This window comes from Pelodiscus sinensis, chromosome 19, assembly GCF_049634645.1.
Source record: "Pelodiscus sinensis isolate JC-2024 chromosome 19, ASM4963464v1, whole genome shotgun sequence".
Classification (NCBI taxonomy): domain Eukaryota; kingdom Metazoa; phylum Chordata; order Testudines; family Trionychidae; genus Pelodiscus; species Pelodiscus sinensis.
In genome coordinates, this window is record NC_134729.1 from 18,226,067 (window position 1) to 18,250,801 (window position 24,735).

Genomic DNA, 24,735 nt, shown 5'->3' on the forward strand with positions numbered 1-24,735 from the left:
GTCCGCTGGCTCTGCCCAGCTTCAGAACCACAAACGGGAGGCAGGTGTCTGTCTGCGGCGTCGCCCCTAACTCATAACCCCTTCCCCCTTGCCAGCTGCCGGCTCCTTTTCCTGCTGCTCCTGGGTTGAGCTGGCTGAGTTGCGGATCCTCCCCAAGATGCCCACGCAAAACCTCTGCAGAGAAGCCACTGTCACATGGCCAGGGCTTCCCCGACCGCCAGGAGATCGTTTTCCCACCCAGCAAAACGCGGCAGATGTTTAGTAGCGCGCAGCAAGAGGCTGCGCCAGGGTCCATTCGACAAGGCCGGGTTACTTTGAAGCAGGCACAATGTAATTCGCAGCAGGCGACTGGGCCGGAGCAATGAGGTTACGTCTCCCCCCTGTGCTTTCCCGACTGGCCAGATCTTGCCTGACCCGTTCTACGTCTCATTCAGAAGTGCCTCTGAGCCCCCCCCACCAAAGACTCAGTTTGCAAAGGGAGAAGTCCCTGTGATTCCTGCTTGGCTGGTCCCTACCGAATGGAAGGTGGAGGTGGAGCATGCTGGCCTGAAATAAACCAGAAGGCTGAAGGGTCAGGTGGCTGCCCCGAAGCATGAAGGACCCCAAGGATAATAGAGCCGCTGTAACGGGGCGTCGTCCAGCCATGTGAATGACAGTGGAGGTGTCTAGATGCATTAGGCTAGAGCAGTGGTTCCCAGCCTTTCTGAGCTTACGGACCCCTTTTCAATGTATTAAAATTTCACGGGACAGTTCCCACACCCCGTGGGAGAAAACAAAAGGGAGGACGTGCCCGATCCAAACATTTAAAACTTCCCACGCACCCCCTGCAGTATCGTTGTGGACCACCAGGGGTCCACGGCCCACAGGTTGGGAACCCCTGCTCTAGGGGTTCCTGCCTGCACCCCACTGGGTCACCCACTTCCCTGGAGGCAAAGTCACCTGGAACCGTCGTTAAAATTCTCATTATGAGACACACGGGGCCAGAGAGCAGAGCGCTGGGCAGGGGCCGGGAGCCCGCTCTATCCTAGCCGTATGGGTCAGGAGCAGCCAGCGATCAACACCTGCCGATTCCTGGGGGCGGGTGGGTTGTGGGGGGTGGGCCACGCTCAGCCTGGCTTCCTCCCGGCTGGGACCTGCAGGCTCAGGAGACGGGTCCCGTGCCGGGAGGGCCGGGGCGAGGCCGCGGTGGCTCCTGGGACGATTGTGCTCTATGTTAGAGACGCCGGGGCCACCATCCTCCGCTGTCCGTGCCAGGGATGCGTGTGGCTGGAGCCGGCGTGGCCGTGGCACAGTGGCACAGGGCGGGCACAGAACCCCCTCCCACGGCTGGCACTTCGGGAGCGCCGCAGCCCTGGCTGCGCACGAGAGCCGGGAGCCAGCTTCGCTGAGGAGGCCCCCAAACGTCCTTCAAGCCACGTGGCTCAGCTCGGCCACGTGGCTCGGCCCCCTTTGCTTCCTCTGCGCTGCGGAAGCCTTCACAGGACAAAGCGGCTGGTCTGGATTTCTTTGGTTTGGAGGACAGCCCAGGGAAGGGAGAGCTGCCTGAGCCCGGCCTGGGTGGTGCCGCGTGCAGGGCTGGGTGCGCAACCGTTCGCCCGCAACGTGCTGCTCCTTTGTGGGCCCTCAGCCGGCGGAAATCCAGCCGGGGGAAGGAGGAAGCAGACCGGAGGCCTGGCTGCGTGGGGCAGAACGGCCCAGCTCTCCTGGGCAGGCCTCCAGCACAGAGCAGCCCCCCCCTCCCAGCCAGTCGTCCCCCCCCCCCTCCACCAGCAGCTCCAAAGGAGAGGTGGAAACGTTTCCTTCTGGGTCTGCCGGTGCTGCAGCTGGCCCCTGTCCAGCCGGCCCCTGGGGGACGGGTCGAAGGCTTGCTGCTGTCCCGGTGGAGGGGGAGCCCCCAGAGCCCATGGCTCAGCTCTTGGGACGCCTTCTCTGGCGCCGACTCGGCCCCCTGGCTGCTTCTGATACAGAGGAAGACCCGCTGGGCCGCCGCAGAGGGTCCTTCTTCCACATCGCTCGCGTCTGTCGGTAACGGGACTGTCTTCGGTAATTACCCCTTCGTTACCCACAGCGCTCCACACGCCCCTGGCCGGGTGACTCGCCCCCCGGTGGGTCGGGGTCCAAACGGTGCGGCTAGTGGGGGCCGGACGTGCGCCTGGCTACAAGACGGCATGTCTCTGCCTCGCAGGTGGGCGCACCCCGCTCCACTCAGGGCCGCCCCACAGACACCAGGGCGGCTCCCACGGGAGGAACAAGAGGCCGGGCCCGGCCCCAGCCAAGGGAGTCTTGTCGCAAAGCCGGCTGGGGTGTCCTTGAACTAGTCTGATTGACGGGGGGGGGGCTTCCAAGTCTGACCCTAGGCCCACCCCCCGCCCAAGGGGCTCGCTGAAGGTTGGGGGGGAGATTGATGGTCGATGGCTGAAGCCAGAAAAACGAGACGTGCAATCGTGGGGCGCCGGGGTGCTGAGAACTAACAGGAGAGCTGGCTGCTGGAGAGCTTGTCCTTTGCTGGACTGCTCCCTCCCCGGTGCCGGAGCCGGAGCCGGCCTCGAGGGCTGCTCTCGGGTCTGGCCCCACCCTGTTCCAGCCGTCCACCACCGCCTCCCAGGACAAAGCTCGTCTCAGGCATCGCTGCGGGTCTCCCTTCAGAGCCGCAGCCGGAAATATCGGCATGGGCCCTCGCCGGCAGCCGGAGGCCACGGCCGAGACCAGCCACCCCCCCCCTCGGCTTGTGAGCTCAGAGCCGGGCCGGTCCTCCTGTGCGGCGTTTCAGCTGCACGTGGCAGTGGGCAGAGGCTGCCCCATCAGTGTTGTCCGTGGGGCCGTCCGTGTCTAGGGGCTTCCCCCTTCAAGCAGTTTCCCGGTGGCTCCTCCGGCCTGTTGGTGAATGGGTGGCGGGTTGCTAGGGGGAGCAGCGGGTTGCTAGCGGTGCAGCTGTACCTAGAGGAACCGGTTTGGGGTCCCCCCCCTCGCTGTGCTGTACCGAGAGGACCCACGGAGCCTCCTCCCGCCGGCTCCCTTCTCTCCAAGTTACGCGGCCGTCCAAGGAAACAGGAAGAAGATGCTCCAGTTGTAGCCAGGCTCCTCAGCCTGTTTGCCCCCATGCCAGGCCCTGCCAAGAGGCTCCGTCGTTGTGCGCAGCCGCCCGCCGGCCCAGCCTCCGATCCGGCCACATCCAGCGAAGGAACCATTTCCGCGGGCGGGGGCCTTTCCACCCCACCCCCCTCGGCTCTGGCGCTCGGCCCCCTCTCTTTCCACGTTGCCCAGTGGCAGCAGCACCGCGGCCAGGTCGCCGCTCGCCGGCTGGCTTATTTCTTGGCCGCGTCCTGCCCGGGCCCAGCGGGCGTCTCGGGCTCCCATAGCAGGAATTCATGGAGCAGGGTGTTCACCGTCTCCGGGCACTCCATCATCACCATGTGGCTGCCCTCGTCAATCACCTTCAGGAAGGCGATCAGCAGGATCTGGGGATGGAGCACACCGCGACCGACCGTCAGGGAGACGCCCAGCCAGCAGCTCCTGCCCCGGGAGCTGTCAGATTCCAGGGCATGGGCTAGCTCCTCCCGCCCTCCCCCCGCTCTAGTCTTGGCCCCCAGCTCTGGGCTTATCTCCCTGGGGCTCAAGCAGCTGCAAGAGCCGCCCCCCTCCACCCGTGCATGTTCCATGCTGCTTGTCCCCGGAGACAGGCGATAGCGCCGGGCAAGGGCAGCTGAAGGGCTCTGCCTGTCTGTTCGCGGTGCTGGCAGGCGTCAGCTCATGCTCCAGCTGCCCAGGGGGAGGAGATGCAGGAAGGCGGGGCCCTGCGGGCCTTGGTAGCGCAGGCACCAGGCCGGAGAGGTGCCCTGAGCCCACCATGCCAATGGCCAGGACTCTGTGCCCAAGATGACCAGCAGGCATTGCAGGCAGCTGTCCACACCGGCTGGCCCTGCTCTGGCTGGACCCCCTGCTTGGCTGGACCCCTGCTCTGGCTGGACCCCCTGCTCTGGCTGGACCCCCTGCTCTATCCCCTCCACCAGGGCAGCCGCAGTTCAGGGGAGACAAAAAGCCTTTAATAATCAGGGCTGCATGAAGCATAAGGCCACGCCAGGAGGCTGGATTTGCATATGCAAATCAGAACGTTTCCTCCACTGGCTGCAACTACCCTGGTCTGTCCAGGCCCGTGCTGGGGGTCAAGGCAGGTCCCTGCAGGTGGAATCGGGAGATAGGCTCCTTCCAGCTGGGTGATGTGCTCTAAGGAGCCTCGGCTGGAGCGAGGGCAGCAGACGGGCAGATGCCCGGTAGGGGGCCCGCTGGGGGCAGCAGGGGAGAGGCAAACCCAGGGGAGACGACCCCTCCGGTCTGGCCAAGAAGGGCTGCAGAGACCCACGACCGGCCCCCATCCCGCTGCTCCTAACACAGACTGTGTCTGGCCGCCGGTACCGTACCTCGGCCATCCGCTGGTCCTCCTCCACCGGTACAAACTTGTCGTGCATGCCGTGCACCAGCAGCACCGGCACGGTGAGCTCGGCGTGGTACACCTCGTCGCCCTCCGGCCAGTACTGCCCACTCATCATGGCCCGCAGGACGAAGGAGGAGACGTTGAAGGCGTTGCCTTGCTTCAGCAGCTGCTTCTCTTTGGCACCCTGGCGCGCGAAGCCGGCCCTGCCGGGCACCAAACAGGGGGTGAGGGGGAGAGTTCCCAGCATGGCCTAGGCCAGGGGACACAGAGCTGGCACCGGGAGGGAGAGCTGCCCTTTGCCAGTGTCACGTTACCGAATTGGAGGGAAGCAGCCAGATCGCTGCTGCACCCCTAGGTGGGGGTGTTGGTCCCAGAAATTGGTGTGGGGGGAGCCATGTGGGGTGTTGAATGGGAGATTATTGTTTGTTGATCTTATGTACACTATTTATGTGAGTGTATAACGTCTGTGTGTGTAGGTAGGAATCTGTAATCTGTGTGGAAGCTGAATATTTCTGTGAATGTGGCTAAGCATGGCTATGGACAGGATGAGTAGCAAAGCCCTGTGGGACAATGACTCTCAATAGGCTATGGACACACCCAAAGAATGGGATTTGTCACCTGAGGGCAGCCAGCAGGAAACATAGAGTTTGGCCTCTGACCAGGTGACTTGCTGCATACAAGAAGAGGCCAGGAAGGGAATAAAAGGGGCCATGTGGTCGAGGCCATTTTGGTTCTCAGCTCAGCACTTCATCCCAGAGGCAGCACTGCAGGGATCGAAGAGCCCGGAAGACCTGTGAACCCATCCTGATCGTAGGATGTGCAATAAGAACTTTTAAACCAGCAGCTGCAACATCTCTGCTAGAGCCTGCATCGAGGACTGGGAGATTCGGTGCATGTAACGTACTGTACTTTAATAACCTTACTCTCAGGCTTTTCTTTCTTGTAATAATAAACCTTTAGATATAGATTCTAAAGGATTGGCCCAGCGTGATTCGTGGGTAAGGGCCAGAGGGTAAATTGACCAGGGATCTGTGGCTGGTTTCTTGGAACCGGACAGAACTTGTTCGGGGTAGGTGGGATTGGGTGCTAGGACCCCCCACCTGTGTATAGGCCCGGGGCCATCTGGGGCACGGATATTGCTGGGGTGTCAGAGGGGTTTTGCTCGGGAGGCTTCAGGCAGGCAGCTGAAGCGCTCTGTGAGACTGGTGTGTGGCCTGTGTGGAGAGGTCGCCAGTCAGGGGGACTGTAAAGAGCCCCGGATTTGAGCAACTCGCCCTGAGCGGACGCCCTTAGCTGTGCCCAGACACGGCCTGGTCCGTCACAGCCAGATGGATGGATGGACTCTGGTAGTGGCCAAGCCCGCTGCCTGTTTCTCAGCTGGAGCCGGGCCCCTCTTGGAGCTGCGAAAGGCTGGGGAGGGGGACCTGCTATGGGTGCCCACTAGCCACTTCGGGCAACAACAGGGGAAGCTGGGCATGGGGGTGAGAAGCGGCTGTCGGATGTGGCAACTCCCCGTCCCGGCACATCCCCAGGGCAGCCTCTGCCCTCGCTGGTCTGGCACCGTCAGGCCTGTCATCTGGAGTAGGGGCGGCGCAGCTTTTCACAGCCCTCTGCAAACCTTCCCCGGCCTGAGGGAAGGTTATCCGGGTACCCGGTCAGCACCGTCCTGAATGGGCAATGCTTCCTGCTCCTGGGGAACCGGGAACCGGAGGGGGCCGGGAACTGGGGAAGCTCCAAGCCAGGCCGGTGGGCAGGTTCTGCTCTCATCCGGAGCAGCCTCTATCCGGGAGGAGCCCGGATCCTGCTTGAGTCGGTAACTGGCTCAACGTGAGGCCAGCCGCCCGGGCGACCGGTCAATGGATTCGCCGCCATTTCCCCTCCCAGCCCTGCCCGGTCGGCGACTCACTTGAGGAAGCTCCAGGCCAGGCAGGGGGACAGGCAGCGAAGGACGCAGGTGGGCATGTTGAAGATGGAGCACAGGCTGGGCTCCAGCGCCGTGGGGCCGCCCCCGTTGATCATGATCACCTTGTGCACCAGCTCCGGGTACTCGTGGGCCAGGAAGGTGCAGAAGGAAACCCTGCGAGGAGCAGACGGGACGTTGGCCTGAGTGGGGGGAGGGGAGCACCGGCAGTGACATCAGCTGGCAGGGAAAGGACAAGGACGGTGGATACTCGTACAAGAGGGTGAGGGGGGGAGGGAATTCCCACCCCCAGTACAGGATAGGGGTGGCCTCCACTGTGCGCCTAGCACGAGGGGCCCCGATCCTCCCTGCACTGCAAATCAACCATTTGCACGGCTTAGTGCACCCGTCGCACGAGGACCTTAGGGGCTGGGGGAGTCTCCGGCTGCTTTTCAAACCTAATCCCCGCTCACTCACCGGCTCCGAGCCCGGATCTGTCCTCTCTCCTCCTGCCCACTCCGCCAAAGACCTCGGGCGGCTGCGCCTTTCCCAACTCCCCTTCCTCGCCTCTGCTCTTTGCGCTGCTTAACGGCTGCCTAATTGACTTTCTCGGACTTAGGGCTATTTATAGGGCCCTCTGCCCCGGCAGGACAGGTCACCAGCCCGGCCAGCGAGCAATCGCTCCCCCTTCCTCGGCCGTCTGCCTGGCGGTCACGGCTGGGGTCTGAGCCGCCTGGCTGGCGGAGTTAGGCTTTCTCTACGCTTCTAAGATGCAAGCCCGGCTACGGCAGCGCTTTGGGGCTGCAGGGTGGTCACGGCAGCAGGGCTGGGAGAAAGCTCTCCCAGCGCTCCCGGGAAACCATCTTCCTGTGGGGAGTAGCTAACGGCACCGACGTTTGGCAGCGCTGTCCCTTGTTGCACTCAGAACCGGCCCAAGCTATGGCCATTGTAGGGGGCACCGGGCGGGGCTGCCAGGCTGGGCGGGGGAGGCACCCCGCATGTGCCGCGCGCCTGGGGTGGGGCCACGCATGCTCCACATGCCCCGGGGTGACCACACATGTGCTGGGTGCCCGGGGGCAGGGGGCACCGTGCGCCCAGGGTCAGTCAGGGCCATGCATGTGCTGTGTGCCTGGGGGTGGGGCCACGCATGTGTCACACTCCCAGGGGCGGCGCCGTGCTCCCGGGACCCGGGGCGCACGAATGTCTCGGGCCAGCCCTGGTTGCACTCGGAGGGGGTGGGAGTGTATATTTGCACCCCCTGAGCGAGAAAGTTACAGGGAAGTACTTTGCCTCCGTTTAGAACAATGTTTCTGCTAATTTTTTTCATCCTCGTGCAGAATAATTTTTGTTCTGTGCACTGAGTCATAGGTGGATGTGCACCACCAGAGGAAACGCAGGCTGCTGGCTGGGGGCGCTCGGCTAATTGTCTGGGCGGCATTTGAATTTCTCCTGAAGGGCTGCCAATGTTCCCTGTTATTTTTTCCCCATCCACGTGTGAAATAAATTTTGTTGCGTGCACTGAGGCATGCACGGATGTGCACCACCAATAGAAACACATGCTGCTAGCAGCTGTGGGTGCTCTGCTAATCAGCTGGGTGGCATTTGAATCTCTGTGCAGTTCTTTAGCTCTAATTTACCCTTAAATGTCTTTTAACAGCCCAGCAAGCTGTGGCAGTGTTGGTAATGCCGCTAGACAACATTGACCTCCTGTAGTCTGGGAAATGCTCTGCTTCGGCCGGATTAGAGAGGGTCAGCCTTTATAAATCGCCCTGGGAATGGGGCCGGTCCTGTGGGGTCGGGAGAACCTGTCTGGATTTGGTGGGATTGGGTTTCAGAACCACTCATCCGGGTAAGGAACGGGGCTGAGGGTGGCCCGGAAGAAGCTGGAGTGTCTATGGGGATGGCTTGTGTGACTTCTTGCTTGCCCCTGGGGGGAACAGAAGTGTTCCTTGGGGGTGGCTTAGAGTGGAGGACCCCCAGTCTTGGGCTGTCAATAGCCCCTGTCGCTAAGCAATTTGCTCTGATTTGACCCACTCGGCAGTGTCCTATATCACAGAAGCCCCTCCGGTGTGGGGGTGCAGTAGCTGTTCCCAGACTTCCCCAGTGTTGCTTGCGGGGGAGGGGTGGGTTCCTGTGTGGCCTAGGGGATAGGGCTCTTGCCTGGGGAGGACAGGGTCTTGGGTTCAAGTTCTGCCTCCCCCGGGTTGGGTCGGAACAGTCAAAACTGGTCAGCCCTGGGGCAGGAGGGATAAGGGGCGCCCTGACAGTAAGGGGGTGGGTCGGGTTCCCATGCAGCTTCCTTCACTGGCCGCCTCTGCTCTCCGGGACAACTAGCACATAAGGGGGAGAGGAGCCAGCCGGCCCAGACCTCCAGGAAGCCTGACCGAGCCCACGTCTAGGACCTGGGATCTGGGGGTGAAAACTGAATCCGCCCGGGGGGAGGGATCCCGCGCTACTTGCCAAGAGGCAGCCGGAGACGCCCTGGGCTGGGCATCAGCTGGGTTTGCCGAGTTTCCTCCCAGACTGAAGAACCAAATAAAAATACGAATAATCCAGGGGGCAGGGAAGAGGTTGACGGCTCCCAGCCACCCCAGCAAGGAGCCTGCTTGGGGTAAGTTATCATTAAAGGGACAGTGTCGTGGCTCCTGGGCCAGGCAGCTACCCTACCCATCAGAGCCACCCTACCCATCAGAGCCCATGTGAGAAAGGGCCATTAGATTCCTGGACAGGACCACGCGCCAGCTCCATGGAGGGCTCCCCCCGCCTTCTAATGGACTAGTCCACGCCAACAACGGCCCAATGGTGTGATGCAACGAGGTGAGTGGCCGGGACGTGATGGACCGATTTGGGATCGAAAGGCCTCTCGTCCTATCATCTTTGGAGAGACCCACTCATCACCATGCGGGGGCGGGGCGTTAGCCACCCCCGTTCCTCCCCGGGCAGGATCCCGCCGGTGCCTTACCCGTACGAGTGGCCTATCAGGATGTTCCGCTTCTTGGCGTAGCGCTTGAAGACGGCCCGCATGTCCTCGGCCAGGGCGTAGAAGGTGTAGGCGGCCGCGATCTGCGGGGCGGAGCTGGAGCCATGTCCGGCCAGGTCCGGGGCCACCACCTCGTAGCCCAGCTTGGCGAAGAAGTCCAGCTGCTCCTTCCAGATGTCCAGGGAGCCGCCCACGCCGTGGATGAAGAAGAGCACCACGTCACGCTGCGTCCCCTTGCAGCTGGTGATCTGCTTCTGGCAGTCGATGTGGATGATCTTCTTGGGCTTCCGCTTCCGGCACCTGCCGGCCGCCGCCGGCCGGGCCCCTGGGTGGGTGGCGCCGCCCTGGCCGGCCGGGTCCGGGAGCTCCCTGGCGGTGGTGCCGAGGGGCTCCACGGGGCCGTTTTGGCAGTGCAGGAGCTCGGCACGCATGGCGGCGCCCAGGTTCTCGATCACCAGCTGCCCGTTGCGGTAGACGGTGATCTTGCGCTTACAGTGCACCCCGTCCCGCTCGGGCTGGGGCTCCTCGGGCCCTTCCTCGGGCGGGCGGGCGGGGCAGGCGTGTTTCACCCGCAGGACCCTGCCGGGCTTTACCTCCACGAAGCTGTAGCCGTCGCTGGACTCGACGCTGTCCACGGGCCCCACCGCATTGGTGGCCTTGCCCAGCAGGCAGCAGAGGATCCCATCGGCAAGGCTGGTCAGCATGCTGCTCCCTGGGAAGGCGAAAGGCAAAGGTAGGGGGAGAGGTGTCAGCGAGGCAACCCACGGCTGCTCGCCCTGCCCGCGCCCCCCAGGCTCCCGTCCCAGGCCGGAGCTGCAGCTGGGTGTGAATCTGGCCTGTCTCGGCACCATGTGCAAGACTCGCCTAGAATCCCAGGGCCAGCAGAGACCTCAGGAGGCATCGAGCCAGGGCTTGGTCCAGCTGGGACTTAAGCACCTCATGGCGACGTGAAAGCCGTTTTCAGGTATCTAAAGGGGTGTCACGAGGAGGAGGGAGAAAACGTGTTCATCTTGGCCTCTGGGGATAGAACAAGAAGCAATGGGCTTAAACTGCAGCAAGGGAGGTTTAGGTTGGACGTTAGGAAAAAGTTCCTACCTGTCAGGGTGGTGAAACACTGGAATAAATTGCCCAGGGAGGTTGTGGAATCCCCATCTCTGGAGAGATGTAAGAGCAGGTTAGATAAATGTCTATCAGGATGGTCTAGACCAGTGGTCCCCAACCATTTGGAGCTGCCAGGCGCTAGGGGGCGGGGCTGTTTGCCCGCTGGGCGCCAGAAGGCGGGGAAACTCGCGTGCCCGGGGGCGGAGCTGTGCATATGCCACACCCCCATGAGCCACGTGGCCATGGGCGGGGCCGTCACCCCCCCCATAGCCGCGCGCCCAGAGCCGGTACCCCCCATAGCTGCACGCCTGGGAAGACCAATTAGCCGCGCGCCTGGGTCCAGCAGCCCCCATAGCCGTGCGCCTGGGGGCGGGGCGGCCAATTTGCCACGTGCCCGGGCCAGCACCCCCCATGCGCCATGCTCCCACGGTTGTGACTCAGCCAATGGCATCGCCCCGTGGTACATGGGATCTGAAGGGATGTATTTCTCCTGGTTGGGGGAGGTTAAGTGCAGGGTTTTGGGGTAGGGCGCCCCCAGCAGGGACACTGCGATGGCCCAGCTGGGAACCGGAGACAGTCGCCGCCCGAGTCACTGCCCCTGCTCCCAGGGCACCAGCAACTAAGCTTGCCAGATACCTTCACAAAGAATCCCGAACACGGCGGGGGGAAAAATGGGTTGAGCAAGAAAAAAAAAGGACGCTGCACCTTTAAATTCTCACGTGCTCCCTGCTCCTCCTACCCTCCACTCCCACCCCCACCCCGCTAGCCTTCCATCCAGGAAAACGGAAAATATTTTACAAATCCGGTGTTTTCTGTTCTTTTTTACCGGACAGAAGACGCGATTTCTGGACCGGACGGGTGAAAACCGGACGCCTACCAGCAAAGTCACCTCCGGGAACGCGAGAAGAGGTTCAAGTCCTGTATCAAACCCAGATCCTGGGTGTCTTGACTCAGGCAGTAACACCCCCCCTCCTTCGCTGCGGCCGAGGTCACCGGACCCATGCGTGGCCGGCACGGAAGGACCATCGAGTCCCTTTGGGTCAGACCTCCTGGGTTCCAGGCCTGGCTTGCTGAGTGGCCAGGGAGAAGCGGTGGATAAGTGTGATGAAGCAAGCGGGGTGACATCCGCGCCCTGACTGGAGGGGCCGTAACCCCTCGCATCTCGCAGGCAGCCAGAGACAGGCCCCAGCGGAGCTAAAACGTGAGGGTCTATATCTAGGTCACCCCACAGACGCTAACGCCCCCCCTCGGCCCTTGCCGAGTGCCCGCCCCCTGCCCCGCCCTCTCCTCGTGAATCAGAACTCCCAGCGAACGTGGGGGGAGGGGAGCCCTAGTTCCGTCACTGGGGGAGGCTTACCCACAATGCTCTGCTCTGTGTGTCCCCAGGGGCGTGCGCCGCGTGGCCGTGAAATGTCGCCAAACCGGCTGTGACCGGCTTTCACGGATGGCGACCCTTGCACGGCGCCAGCACTTTGGTCACCAAACCATCCCCGTGTAGATGGAGCCCGGCCCTGGCTGAAGAGGAACAGAGGCCTTGTGTGGGGGGGAGCGTTAAGGGACGCCTGGCCCCTCTGCACAGCAGTGAATGTCGCCTCCTATGCTCTGAGCTCAGGCTCCCAAGCGCTGGAACCTGCCACCCTAGCAGGGGGCTCAGGAGCATTACTCCTGTTACTGAGGGGGAAACTGAGGCACGGCCAGGCGGTAGCCACTTGCCGAAGGGGCAAAGCAGGGAACAGACGCTCTCGTGCGTAGCTCTCCAGATAAAACAGCGCAACGGTTGGAAGGAGCCCCTGCGGGGGCATGGCGCTGGGTCTGGGACCCGACCCCCACTGTGGCTCTGCATTTAAAGTGTATTAGGAGCTGGGTGGGCAGGCAGCCCGGCTCGGTTCTGGCTCAGCTGGGTCCGGGATCTGAGACACGCCCCCCAGACAGGGGCTGCTGCCACCTCGTGCTGCTGCCTCAGATACAGAGGCAACCGCGCGGCGTGGCCGGGGGTTCCTGGGGCGTGAGGCCGGACTGCACTGGCTGCCGGACCCACCCCGGGGGGCTATCGAATAGTCGAGGAACGATAACGATTCGTGAGGTTAATCGACTATTCCGCGAACCGATATTTAACATCCCTAGCACGGAGATCCCCCCCACCCTCGCAGAGAGAGGCAGATGCTGCCCAAGGATCCACACCCAGATAGGGGTGTCAGGTCCCGGCCTCCTCCCTGCAGCAGCCACTCGTCCGGGGTCCGGCCGCCCAGAGGCCACAGTCCCTGCTGGCAGGCTGGGGCGATTCCCCTCCCGCTGGCCAGGCTGCAGTGCATGTTTTATTTACCAAGCCCAGGCTGGTGCATTATTGATGCTGATGGGCTTTTAAAGCAGGCGACCGCAGCTAGATCCATTGCTGTGGAGGGGGGAGGCTTGGCAGGAGAGCTCCCCCCCCCCCCTCCAGCTCTTGCCAGGAGCTAATGCCTGCGCTTACAGCCAGCCAGCCAATCCCTGCAGAATGGAGAGGGGAGAGCAGGCTTCCAGCTGGGAATGAAGCCTACAGATGCTGCAAGCGGGGGCTGTTTTGCTCCCCCATCGAGCCCTCCCGACCCCCCGCCGGCAGCTGAAGGAATTGGTGCAGTCCCAGTAAATCCTGGGGGGCGGGTGGTCTCACGGTTGCAGCCAGGAGTTGAAGTCAGGACAACCTGACCTGTGCTCAGCTCTGGGTGGGGAACGGGTACCCCAGGGCCAAGAAGGGGCCCTGCCTCTGGGCTGCAGTGCCCCCCAGCAGGGTGAAAATAACAACCCACACTAGGGATGTAAAGTCCTGGTTAATCAGTTCACTGGTTAACTGTTATGGTTAACCAGGGACAGGCAGAGGCTGTTAACCCACCAGTTAACCATTGATGCTTACCGATTAACCCGTTAGCCGTTCCCATCCCTAACCCAGACTTGCCTCCCAGCCCAGACTGGTACAGGCTCATCTTTGGAAAGCACAGGGAGGCCTTTGCATGGAAGGGGTGAGAGGAGCGGGAAGGAGGGATGGTTGTAAGGTGGGGAGGAAGGATCCAAAACCTTTTCACAGGTTGGCTCCTGTGTTCTGCTGACCGTAGAGGCCTTCGCACGGCATCACCGACCCTCCCGGCACCCCACAAAATCCATCCAAGACTGCATCAGCAATCAGTGCACCCGATGGAGAATAAAACGTCTGTCCGTCAGACTCACCTTCCCTCGGGGTGCGGCTACGCAGCAGCGCCCGCTCGAAAGAAGCGACGCAGTTTGAGCGATGCAAAGCACGGCCCTTCTTTCGAGCTCCTTTCGAGAGTGTCTCTTTCAGTGCCGAATTTCAAAACAGACCACTCTTCTGACAAGGCCCTTTACCCTCATGGAACGAGGTTTACCGGGACATTGGAACAGCAAGCCCCTTATTTCGATTGCATTTTGAAATAACGGGCGTGCTGTTAAGACGCAGAAAATGCTATTTCGGGACACCGGACATATCCCAAAATAGCGCCACTGTCTAGACACCCCCTCACGGTGCCAGCCAGAGTCCTGAGATCTCCTTGACCGGCGCGGCACAAGACTGTGAGCCGAACAGACCAGATGGGCCAGATGCTCGTCGAAAGCTCAAGGTCGCCAGCGAGCCGACGTGATTTTGCCCAATCGATCGCCTGCTCAAATGGCAGCGGCTCTGGATTTCTCACCCCAAGGGCAGCCTGGTTGCTCCTGCTGCTCCTCTGAGCACCAGCCCCGGTAGGGAAGCCGGAGAGTTTAGGGGAGTTTTCTGTCCATTCCCGTGTTCCCGTGGAGAAGCAGCTCGAATTCAATGCTCTCCTAGCTCTGCAGAAAAGGCTCAGAACCTAGCTCACATGCTGGATAACAGTCTGGACAGTGAAATGTACCAACAGGACTTTAAATGCCGCCTCCCCACAACTGCACCTGAATTCCTGACATCAGTCTGAGCTGTGAACTCCCCAGAGGGCAGGGACTGACTGGCCCAACACAACGGGGCCCAGATGCTGGCTCAACCCCCCACCCCTCCCGGCATCCCCACCATCCCCATCCAAAAAGGATGGGGCTGTGGGTGTCGTTTCCCCCTATTTTCACTTGGGCCTGCTGCGTGCCCAGCAAACGACCTCTGTCCATAAGACCTAGCCCGGGGTTGGGCTTGTGACTTCACGCTGGAATTGCTCCTGCAGTGTGCAAGGAGTGATTCACGGATGCGTCGGACAGCCGTGCAAAGCGGCCGCGGGGGGCTGCCCGCCTGGCCCGCGGGCCCTGGGCCTGGGGAGAACGGACGTTGCAGCTTGTGTCAGGGCCTGGTAAGTTCCCATGTCTGCCCCGGCGAGGAGGAAGACACCAGCGGACTCACCCTGAAAGCCGCCAGCCTGCAAGGTCCCTCTTCCCATCCTATGGCAGAGCGGCAGGTCCCTGGGCGATCAGCCTTCTTACAGGGTGGGCAATATCAAGCCCTTGGGCTGCGAGTGCAGCATACGGCCCAGTTCATGGCCGGCGTCCTCTTCTCCCCAGTGCGGGCATGGCCGCCTGGGCCTCAGCAGGGCACAGCGCAAGCCCGAGAACACCAAGATCTTTCTGGCAGCTTCCTAATCCTCCCAACTGTTAATAGCTGCCTTAAACCAGCGAATGTCCTCTTAAAGGGGCAGGCCCGTCCCCTGCTCACGCAGCAACGGGGAGCCAAGGCAGGGGAAGAGGCGCCGTAGGCTTGCTCTGCTGACCCCCCATTTTCAGTTCTGGGGTGGATGGGGCACTGGCAAGGCAGGCAGGAGGACCGCTGTTCCCTCTAAGCTGAGCGCTTGGGCCTGGGTTTCTCCTGGTGGTGCACATCTGCCCATGCGTGGGTGCCCGGAACAAAACGGATCCCGCCTACGGATGGAAAAAAGTAGCGGGACCGTTGGCCGGGGCTGGTGGGTTCTGCTCTCAGCGCTGCCGCTGAGTGTGAGCTTGGGGGCGGGTCACTCCTGCCTCCCCTGCCTCAGTTTCCCGATTTCACTGCCTTGCGAAGGGTGAAAAAATCCAGGCCAGTGCTAAGCTGTATTCGTGAGGATCCATTTCAAGGGACCCGCCCCCCTCCCCGCTGCCCCACCACCACCACAGCCCGCGTCTTGTGACCAGCAGGGGGGCGATTCGATCCTTCCCCTTGGGCGAGAGTTGGGGAAAAGTCTCTTTGGATTCAACGCGAGTCAGGATCCCTACAAACGGGGGAACGGTGACCACAGAACAGGGCAGGAAAACCTCCTTTTACTGACTCAAGGTAGCTGGGGGGGGGGGCTGCTTCAGCCCAGCTATTCCTGGCCCCATTTGGGGGCTGCCACCACCGCTCCCCACAGAGCCTGTTGCTGCTGCCGCGGCTCCCAGCCCTCGTGTGGGGGCTGCCGGCTCCCAGTCCATGCAGGCTGGGAGCTGACAGCCTCGCGCATGGGGCTTGGCAGAGCTGGAGCAGCTGGGCTCCGGGCGGGGGGCTGCTCCCGGGGGACTGGTTAACCGTTCCCCGGTAAGCATCGCCCATGAAGGGTTTACCGGTTAACGTCCCTCCCCCAAAATGACCAAGCGCGCGCCGAGGCACCCCCCCCCATCTCGTGTCCTGCTGAAATCCATGAACCGGCATGAAGGAATGTCTGTGACTCTCTCGCGAGGCCCGTGCTACCCCACAGGGCAGCTGGGGAAACTGAGGCCCAGGATGAGGGATGGAATTGACACTGGGAGGGGAAGAGAGAACAGATCGCACCAAGCCTCTGCCTGAATCACTAGACAACGTTCCCTTCCCCAGCCAGGAACAGATCCCGGGAATCCTGCCTGCCAGCCGGCGGCTCTCCCCGCTGGATGACACATGCCGAACGAACGTGGCTACTCCAGCAGCTGCAGAGAAGAACTAAATACGGGGAAGGGGGTAAAAATTCAGGGGCTGGGCACTCATCCTGCCCCCCTTCTTCCAGCATTACCACTGAGGTTCTAAGCAGGATTAAGATGGACCCCCTACTGAAAACCCCATGAAGCAAATCTTCCAAAGGCTTCCCAGTCCCTCCCCACACACCGCGGAGCCGAGAGGATGACAGAAACCAAGGCAGCGCAGGCCTCTTTCACAACCTGCTGCGACAGCCCTTGGAAGATTTCCCCTGAAGTCTTCCAATCATGCAGGAGGCCTGATTCGCACCTGGAACTGCTCCGTGTGGGCCGGCACGCCGCCATCCGCCTGACAAGCGGCAAATTAACAGCGCTGCAAAGGCAAGAGTCAGCTAAATTCAGGGCCTAATGAGGCCGGCCGTAGGTAGGATGGAAGGAAGCCAGGGGCAGTGCGGAAGCAGCGCGGGGAATTGTGGTCTGGAGGGAGACTCCTCGGCCTTTTCTGCGCTAGCATCTTTCTTAGAGTCTCTGCCTCTTGCGCTGCTCCGGCGGCCGCGTCCACGCTACCGAAACGGCAGGAGGTCGTCGGGGTGCATCTAAACCACCTGCTTAGACGTAGGCAGCAGCAGGAGCATCCCCAAAGTTGCTGGTGCCCGTGGGGCTGAAGCAGTGTCAGCCATGGGGCGCAATCTTTGCATAATGTAGGTCGAACCTCTCTGGTCCGGCAACCTCCATGGTCCGGCATGAGTTCAGTTAGCCGCTTGGCATGGGGGTGGCCAAGTTTCCTGCAGTCTTATAAAGTTTGTTTACAGCCCCCAGGCCTGCCTCGCCGGGCTCTGGGCTGTGTTTTAGCTTTAACTGACTCCTTAATGTCTTCTCCGAGCCAGGAAGCAGGGGCAGTGCTAGCCATGCTGCTGGACAACATTGACCTGCCCTGATTTGGCAAATTCTCTGGTTTAGCACCGGTCGGGTCCCGAGGGTGCCGGACTAGAGAGGTTCAAGCTGTACTCCATTAGCCAAGGAATCAAGTCTCACGCATCTCTGGTGAAGATGCCCCCAGTTTTCCTTCTCCTTTGCAGACTCCCTTTGAGAATCTCCGAGCCTCTTGCAAACTTTAAGGGGCACGTCACGTTCATAAGCAAAAACTCATCACCCTCCCCACTTTACAAGTGGGGAAACTGAGGCTCGGGGCGATGTGACTTGTCAAAGGTCACACAGACAGTAAGGGGCAGAGCCAGGAATAAAATCCGGGAGTCCCGACAGCCGGTCCTTGAATTCCTAGGCTACTAGGAGGCGAAATTCACCTCCTACCTCGCCAGAAAGGGCATTTACCTGGGATTGCCAATAAGGGCTTGGATTTAAGCTATGCCCTCAATAATACAAGGTATTAATGATCTCCGTGTGGGTAATAGGCTAGGGGACATAATAGGATTTCTGGCTGATCTGCTAGAATTTGATTCATTTACCAGGATAAACTCAATTAGCCCCTCTCACTCCTTTCCAGGCCTGATTTCCTTGGGACTTGTCCTTTCCCCTTTTGCTGCTAGATGCAGAGCGATTCTCCCGGAGAAGCCAATTCTCCTGCTCGGGGCAAAGCTTCTTCTCGCCTCCCGATTACAGCCCCGCGGGGCAGCTCACCAGCCTTCTCCCTCTTGCTCCCCGTCCCCAGGGGCTCACGGGCCTACTTCCCGGTGCCAACCCAAACCCCCCCGCAGGAAGGCCATGTGCTCTGCTGATTAGAAGTCCGAGGTCACCACCAGCAGGCATAAGGCAGAGGACGGGCCTGAGGCCAGAAGAGGTAGAGTCCACCGACGTTAGTGGGAATCTTGCCACTGACACCAGTGAGCATTGGGGAAACTGAGGCTCAGAGCGATGTGACTTGACACGGGTCACACAGACAGTCAGTGGCAGAGCCAGGGTTCTAAGGGTCCCATTCTGAACCTCCTGCCATCTGTTCACTGCTCTCCCCCCACACCCTCCCTCGGCACAGATCAGAGGGGGCGTGTTGACCGGGCAGGAAAAGGCTGGAGGAGGAAAAGAGAGGTCAGGCAAGCACAGATGTAAAGAACGATGAAGCAGCTCCCAGGAACGGAGCCCAGGCTAGCCCGGGTGGATCCTGGGAAGCTCTTTCCGCTCCATGAACTTTGAATTCTGCTTCCGCATAGACAGCGCCCTCCCCTCTCCCCAGCCTGCTGCTCCCCGGCACCCTCACCTGCCCTCCAGGACCGGGCGGGGGGCTGACTTGCGGTGCCCATTCCTGGTGCGGCACAAGGAATTCAGGAAAGCAGAGGAAAAGCCGATCAATCCAGCTTTTATATAAGAGCCGGCTGGCCGCGGGCCTTGGAGCCACGCCACTGGGGGTGAGGAAAACCCACCCCACAAGGCAGTGAAAGAGCTGGCTTCTGTCCCCGAGTCTCCCCCTCCCCGGCTCACACCAGCTTGGCCTCCCTCAAGGGCAGCCCAAAATCCCAGAGGCTGGGAAGACGGCGCGTGAAACCGTACGGACGGTGGGGACCTTTGTAAAGATGCTGGTAACCATGGCGACAGGCCCCGGGTACATTCCTCTGCTGTGCCCAGCACAAAGAAGTGAGCGCCGGTTACATAACGCCAGGCACAACAGCGCGTCGGGCGCAAAATGCATTATATAAACCCCCTTCTCCCTGCGCCTCTGCCCCCCGCAGAACCCGCCTGGGATAGGCTCGGGCGAAACATGTAGAGAGGGGTTGGAGCCGAGTTAGAAGCCACAGCCAGGGCCTCTCGCTGCCTCCCACGGAAACCCGCTTCGTTACGAATCTAGACAGAAATGTGACCGCATGACCTCCAGATGTCAAGACGGTATCGGCTCAGCGCTCGCACTTTACGAAGGGCTCATCTTGGGGGCAGGCGTCCTGCCTGGCAGCCCCCCGATGGCGTTACTACAGCATCTGATCCCCCTAAACGCATTCCCTGCTGGTACCATGGCGGCCCCAGGATTCCTGATTCTGCAGGAATCCTGGATCATCACAATGCTGATCACAGAAGATTAGGGTGGGGGGAGACCTCAGAAGGTCATGTAGTCCAACCCCCCTGCCCAAAGCAGGACTGACCCCCAAATTAATCTAACTAATGATTACTCAGTCTGGTCCAGCTTTTCCTCTAATTTCTCCCCCATCCATGTGTGGGATAAATTTTATTCTGTGCACCAAAGGATGTGCACCACCTGTAGAAACAAGCTTTCTGGGTGCTCTGCCACCCAAGCACACAGCTTACCAGGAACACTGGCCCTGTGTGTTCTCCAAGCCCAGGACTTAGTCTCCAAGCTCAGCTTTTGGGCCTGCCACTTTTCAATCCCAAAGCTACTGCGGCGCCCCTGACTTCTCTCCCTCTCTTCCTCCTGCTCTGCCCGGCTGCCTGTGGCTGGCAGAAGAGACCGGCCGAGGGAACACAACTTCCTGACCTACTTTGAGCTGGAACACCGTGGATTTTACATAACGGGGTGGCAAAACATCACAGACAAACAGAGGGACAAGGTACAAGTGGCCCGAGGGGTAAGAACAATGGATCCAGGAACAGTAAGGCCACGCAGGCAAGGCGCAGAGGACGTGGGGGGGGCGTGTCCCACCCCAGAGAGGCTCTGGGCTAACCGCCACCATCACCAACTTCCTCATACACAGGCTATAAAAACCAACTGAAGATTCAGGGCAAAATCATCCCCTTTGGGGGCTGCTCCAGGGCGGGATTTGCAAAGTGCTGACTGATCGTCCCATCCGGAGCTTGGCCACAGCAGGAGGGGGGAGGGTCCCCAGAACGGCCTCCTGGCTTCGCTGGGCTCCCACCGCAGCACTGCCCCCCACCCAACTGCCCCTCCTGCCTCTCCGGAAGCCTTGCTCCTAGTGGGAAGGGGGGAGCGAGTATAAATGGGAATGCCAGCAGGTCAGCTTTCATACCCAGCTGGCATCCCTAGTGGGACCGAGTTGGAAAAGCATCACTTCCCCTGTCCTGGCCACAATGCAGAACCCATGCACCAAGGCAGGGGTGGGAGGAGGGAAAGTCCTTTCATGGCCCCTCTTCATCCTTGGCTTCTGGCTCATCTTTGCTCCCAGAAGTCAAGAGGAATATTTGATCCCAATCAAGAGTAATATTGATCAGGGAGCATAATCTAATGGTTAGCGTGGGAACCTGGAAGCTGGATCTTGGTTCTTCTCCAGGCTTTGCCACTGACCAGTGTTGCCTGTGAGCTAAATGCTCGAGTGGCCACGCAGGAGAGAGTTGGGATTGGTCCTGCCTTGAGCAGGGGCCTGACTTGATGACCTCCTGAGGTCTCTTCCAGCTCTAGGATTCTATGATTCAAATGCAGCCCAGCTGATTTCGCAGAGCACCCACGGCTAGGGTTTTTGTGTCTATGGGTGGTGCACATTCACACGCACCTTGGTGCACATAAAAATTATTCCGCACACGGATGAGCAAGATTAGCGGGAACGTTGCCACTGACCTGCCGTGTGACCTTGGGGGAACTCATCTCTCTGTTTGATGCCTTACCACATTCACAGCCTCGCAGGGGAGTTGGGGGGCTTAATGTGTGCCACGTGCCCTGAAAACGGAGCTGCGCCAAAGCTGGGATTCTAATTGCACTAATTTGCTCAACGCTCATCCCTTCGCTTCCATCCAAGAATGGCCCCTGTGGATGGAGATAAACCTCCTCCCCAAGGAGCAAGCGAGTGTTATTCTCCCCTCCCTGCCCCCCACCAGGTGGCAAAATCTGAGATCCAGAGAAAACATTCAATTGGAACGACAGTTAAGCAGGGATCTCTACGCCGCACGCAGGAGCTAAACGGTTGCGCCACTCGTATTTAGTGAGCCATCTCGGGGCCGTTTAAGCAACGTTCTCCCCAGGGAGAGAGCAAATATTTTCTATTGGGGGGCCTGTCATTGTGCCTGGCTTCTTGTGTGCCGATTCTGTTTATTCGGCTCCTGGGAAGCATTTCGACAGCCTCAGAAATGGGATCCCAAGAGATTCAGATCAACAAGCCCCAAAAGGTGAAATTCTCAGCATCCCCTGGGATGCAGGCTCTGGACTTAGGGTCGGTACCACACCCCCCTGGCTGAAAGTAGAGTCCATTATATCCAGGGTTTACAGTTTGGTTCAATGGCTCGCAAACTCTCCCCCCTCCCACCACCACTCCCCTATCAAAATGGTTCCAGCTGTACAGGGGTGCAATTAAAATATGCGGCATCCTTGCGGGAGAGGGGTGCAGAGGGGGTCAGAGACAGGCCTGTACTTTAGGCCCACATGATGACAGAGCAGACAAATTAGGTTCAAAATGGAAATGGCATTGGGCACAAATCAACACCTCGGTAACATGCCAGCCGCTTGGGAGCCATGGCTCGGCTGGCTGCCACACAAGTCCCTCTCCTTAGGAAATCAGACCTTGAAAACCGCAAAAGAGCATGCCATGCACAACGAAGCAACCTGTATCTGACCCTTCCTGGATGTAGCGGTCAGCTCATTCCCCCCGTCTCCCCAATCTTCCCTTTCAGAGATATTCTGATGGTTCACCCGTCGCTCCCCCCTAAAAAAAATGCATAGCTGCAAATAATCCAACAGCAGTTCCTGAAGCAGAAATGTCACAGCAGAAAAGAGCAAACCAGTTGGGAAAAAACCCAAACCCAAGCCCAAATCAATACATTCCAACGTCCTCTCCGCCTCTTTCCCAAACCCCAGATCCAAGCCGATGGGGAACGCACAGCAACAGCGGTGCCTTGCTCCCAGCCAACAATAATTTACTGCAATTGCATCACATCGAGAGATGCATGCCCCCAAGTTTTGCTTCTGGCTAGCGATTTTCCCTAAGCATGCATCAATAAGACGGCTACTCAGGTGCATGCAACCTTGGCGAGCGACTGCCTTGGAGCCCATTGAATGCTTCTCAAATCCCTTTTGATCTTAAGCTTCCAGGAGAGTCTTTTGGCCATTTTGTCTCCCCATGCAGACTACCTCCCTCCTTTTCCCCCCTGTGCAGGACCCAAATAGCAGCTGTCCACCCAGGCCCCTGTACAAAGAGACAGAACATCTGGCTCACCTCATTTATTGACAAGAATTGTCAGCTCTTGCGATGGCAAAGAAAGAGATTAATCTTGAAGAAAAGCAAAAGAGGGGGAGGAAGGAAAGCCCAAGTCAGCAGCAGCTGTCAGTGTAGTGAGCAAGGCTGGCAGGATGCTCAGATTTTGAGCTGGTCTGATAACATTTTTTTTTGCGTGTGCATGAAGACGGATGCAGCTTCCCCTTCAGCTAAAATCGCCAGCTTCCCAATGGAATCTCTCCTCCCATCTTCTCTCCATGAGCCGTAGTGGAGGGGAAAACACCGTAGCCTGGCTCTGGGGGATTTTGGGGGGCTCTTTGCCCTTGTATTCTGTAGCCATAGAGAAGCCTCTTAAATCCCGCCCCCAGAGGAGGAGTTTCAGGATGACAGACAGGGAATCTTACCAATGGAAGCAAAAAAGTCACCCAACTTACAGCCTATGGAGAGGCCAGGCCAGAAAAAGTGGCAAGAGGCCATTCCTTCCTCTCTGGTCCTTGGCATGAGTTGGCAAGTGCCCTAGTTCTGTTGCCAGTGCTCAGGCTGGCAACCAGGGCTGTTCTCCAAGTGCATGAAGGTTTCCCTCATCTCTGGACACATCTGTAAGGAACGGGGCTGGGGTTTGCCACAATGGGGCCATGCATCTGCTAAAAGCACAGGACCGCCAAGTTTGCTCCAATTCATTCATGTCTTATTGGGGTTGCCAACCCTCCCGATTTCGTTGCAGATCTCTGGTGCTTTTGATAAAGCCGTAACACTTGGATTCACTTGATTATGTGAGGCTCTCAGCTTTCATATAAATACAAAAGGAAGTCTCTAGCCATTATTATTATTATTATTATTATTATTATTATTATTATTATGACGCAGAAAAGTTTGAAAACTTGGCCCCTGATGAATGTGGCACTGAAGATGCGTCGACACAGCACCCTGAACTCAAAACAAGAGACGCAATTGGCGCTATGCAAATGGCGTATCTTATTGCAAATCTGTTTTGAAAGAATGCGCTATTTCAAGACATCCCTTAACCCTCGTGGAAGGAGGATTACCAGGATGCCGAAATAGCACGCCCATCAGGCTATGTCTAGACTATGTAGAATTTTCGAAAGAGGACATGCAAGTTCGGCGGAAATTTGCACACCTTTTTCCGATGTCGCTTTTGAAAGAGGCGCTTTCGAAAGTGAAAGTAGTCTGGATGCGTTTTTTTCCGAAAAAAACCCCCCTTTTTTGAAAAAAAAAACGGCTCTTCCTTAAAAAAGAAGGTTTATACGGTTTTTTCGAAAAAGGGCTTTTTCCCAAAAAAAACTGGCATCCAGATTAGTTTCACTTTCGAAAGATCCTCTTTTGAAAGTGAGATCGGAAGAAAATATGCAAATACTGAATATCCTCTTTTGAAAAAAACCCATAGTTTAGACATACCCTCATTTTGAAAAGTATTTCAAAATAACGAGAGGCTTGTGTAGACGCATGGGTAGCTATTTCGGGATATCCCGAAATACCTGTGCAGTGTAGATGTACCCGAACAGACAAACAGAAAGACCCTACGGTTATTTTATTTAAATCTTATGAGTTTCAGGGATGGAGGGAGGGGACTGACTCTTGTTTTGAAAGCGTGAGCGTGGCAATATACAAAATTCAAATTCCTGTTACTGCCCTTGACAAGCCAGCTACTTTTGCCTTCCCCAATGGCAACGAAAACACAGCCTTTTTTTTCATGGAATCCAGGATTCCGGGTTCTACTCCTGACTGCTGCTGATGCAGTCTGTGACCTTGGGTGAGTCATTTTGCCTTTCTGTGCCTCAGTTTCCCTGCTCTGTAAAATTAGGATAATGATAGTCTCCTTTAGAAGAACGGCGGGAGAATTAATTCTGTTTAGAAACAATATCCTCCAGGCACTTTATAAAGTATTATTTTTAAGGCAGCATCCGGATTAGATTTGAGAAGGAGAAGCGGTGGACCCTTTTATATCTGCTAGTTAGTCCCAAGACCAGTTTGTGCATTTATCAGATTATTATGGTGCCCACTGCAGCTATAGAAAAGTTCATTACATCAGGCATGACATTTAAGCACCCAGAATCAAAGAGGAACAATGAATAATCAATTTCTTGTGATAGAAAGTAACTGACAATGCGGAACTTGTTGTTTTTCCATCGAGTAATCAGTAGCCTGGGAACAATTCCTGCTCCATCTACAGAGCAACGGCGAGCCGCCAATTACATTTTCCAAGTCGTGGTAACGATTTATTGTATCTCAAGGATGCCAGCTCGCCTCTGCTCAGTTTGCAAGTTAAACAAGGCTTTTGGTAATGCATGAGCAAAAAAGAATGCAGCTCTCTCCAGTTGGCCACTGCATTGGCTGCAAAGGGTGAACGTCCCCAGCTATGACTGATACACACCAGGGATGTTAAAAACAGTGTCATGGGGTGACT

At 58.6% G+C, this 24,735-nt stretch overlaps 1 protein-coding gene across 1 annotated transcript; it reads right to left on the minus strand.

Moving 5' to 3' along the window:
- Positions 1-2,302: 2,302 nt before the first annotated feature.
- ABHD8 (abhydrolase domain containing 8) lies at positions 2,303-22,666 on the minus strand. Its single transcript, XM_075902777.1, has 5 exons — positions 22,311-22,666; positions 9,295-10,024; positions 6,339-6,509; positions 4,419-4,635; positions 2,303-3,458 (listed from the first exon to the last, which is right to left on the minus strand). Exons 2-5 carry the CDS (start codon positions 10,014-10,016, stop codon positions 3,306-3,308), a joined length of 1,263 nt encoding a protein of 420 aa, XP_075758892.1. The 5' UTR covers positions 10,017-10,024; positions 22,311-22,666; the 3' UTR covers positions 2,303-3,305.
- Positions 22,667-24,735: the final 2,069 nt, after the last annotated feature.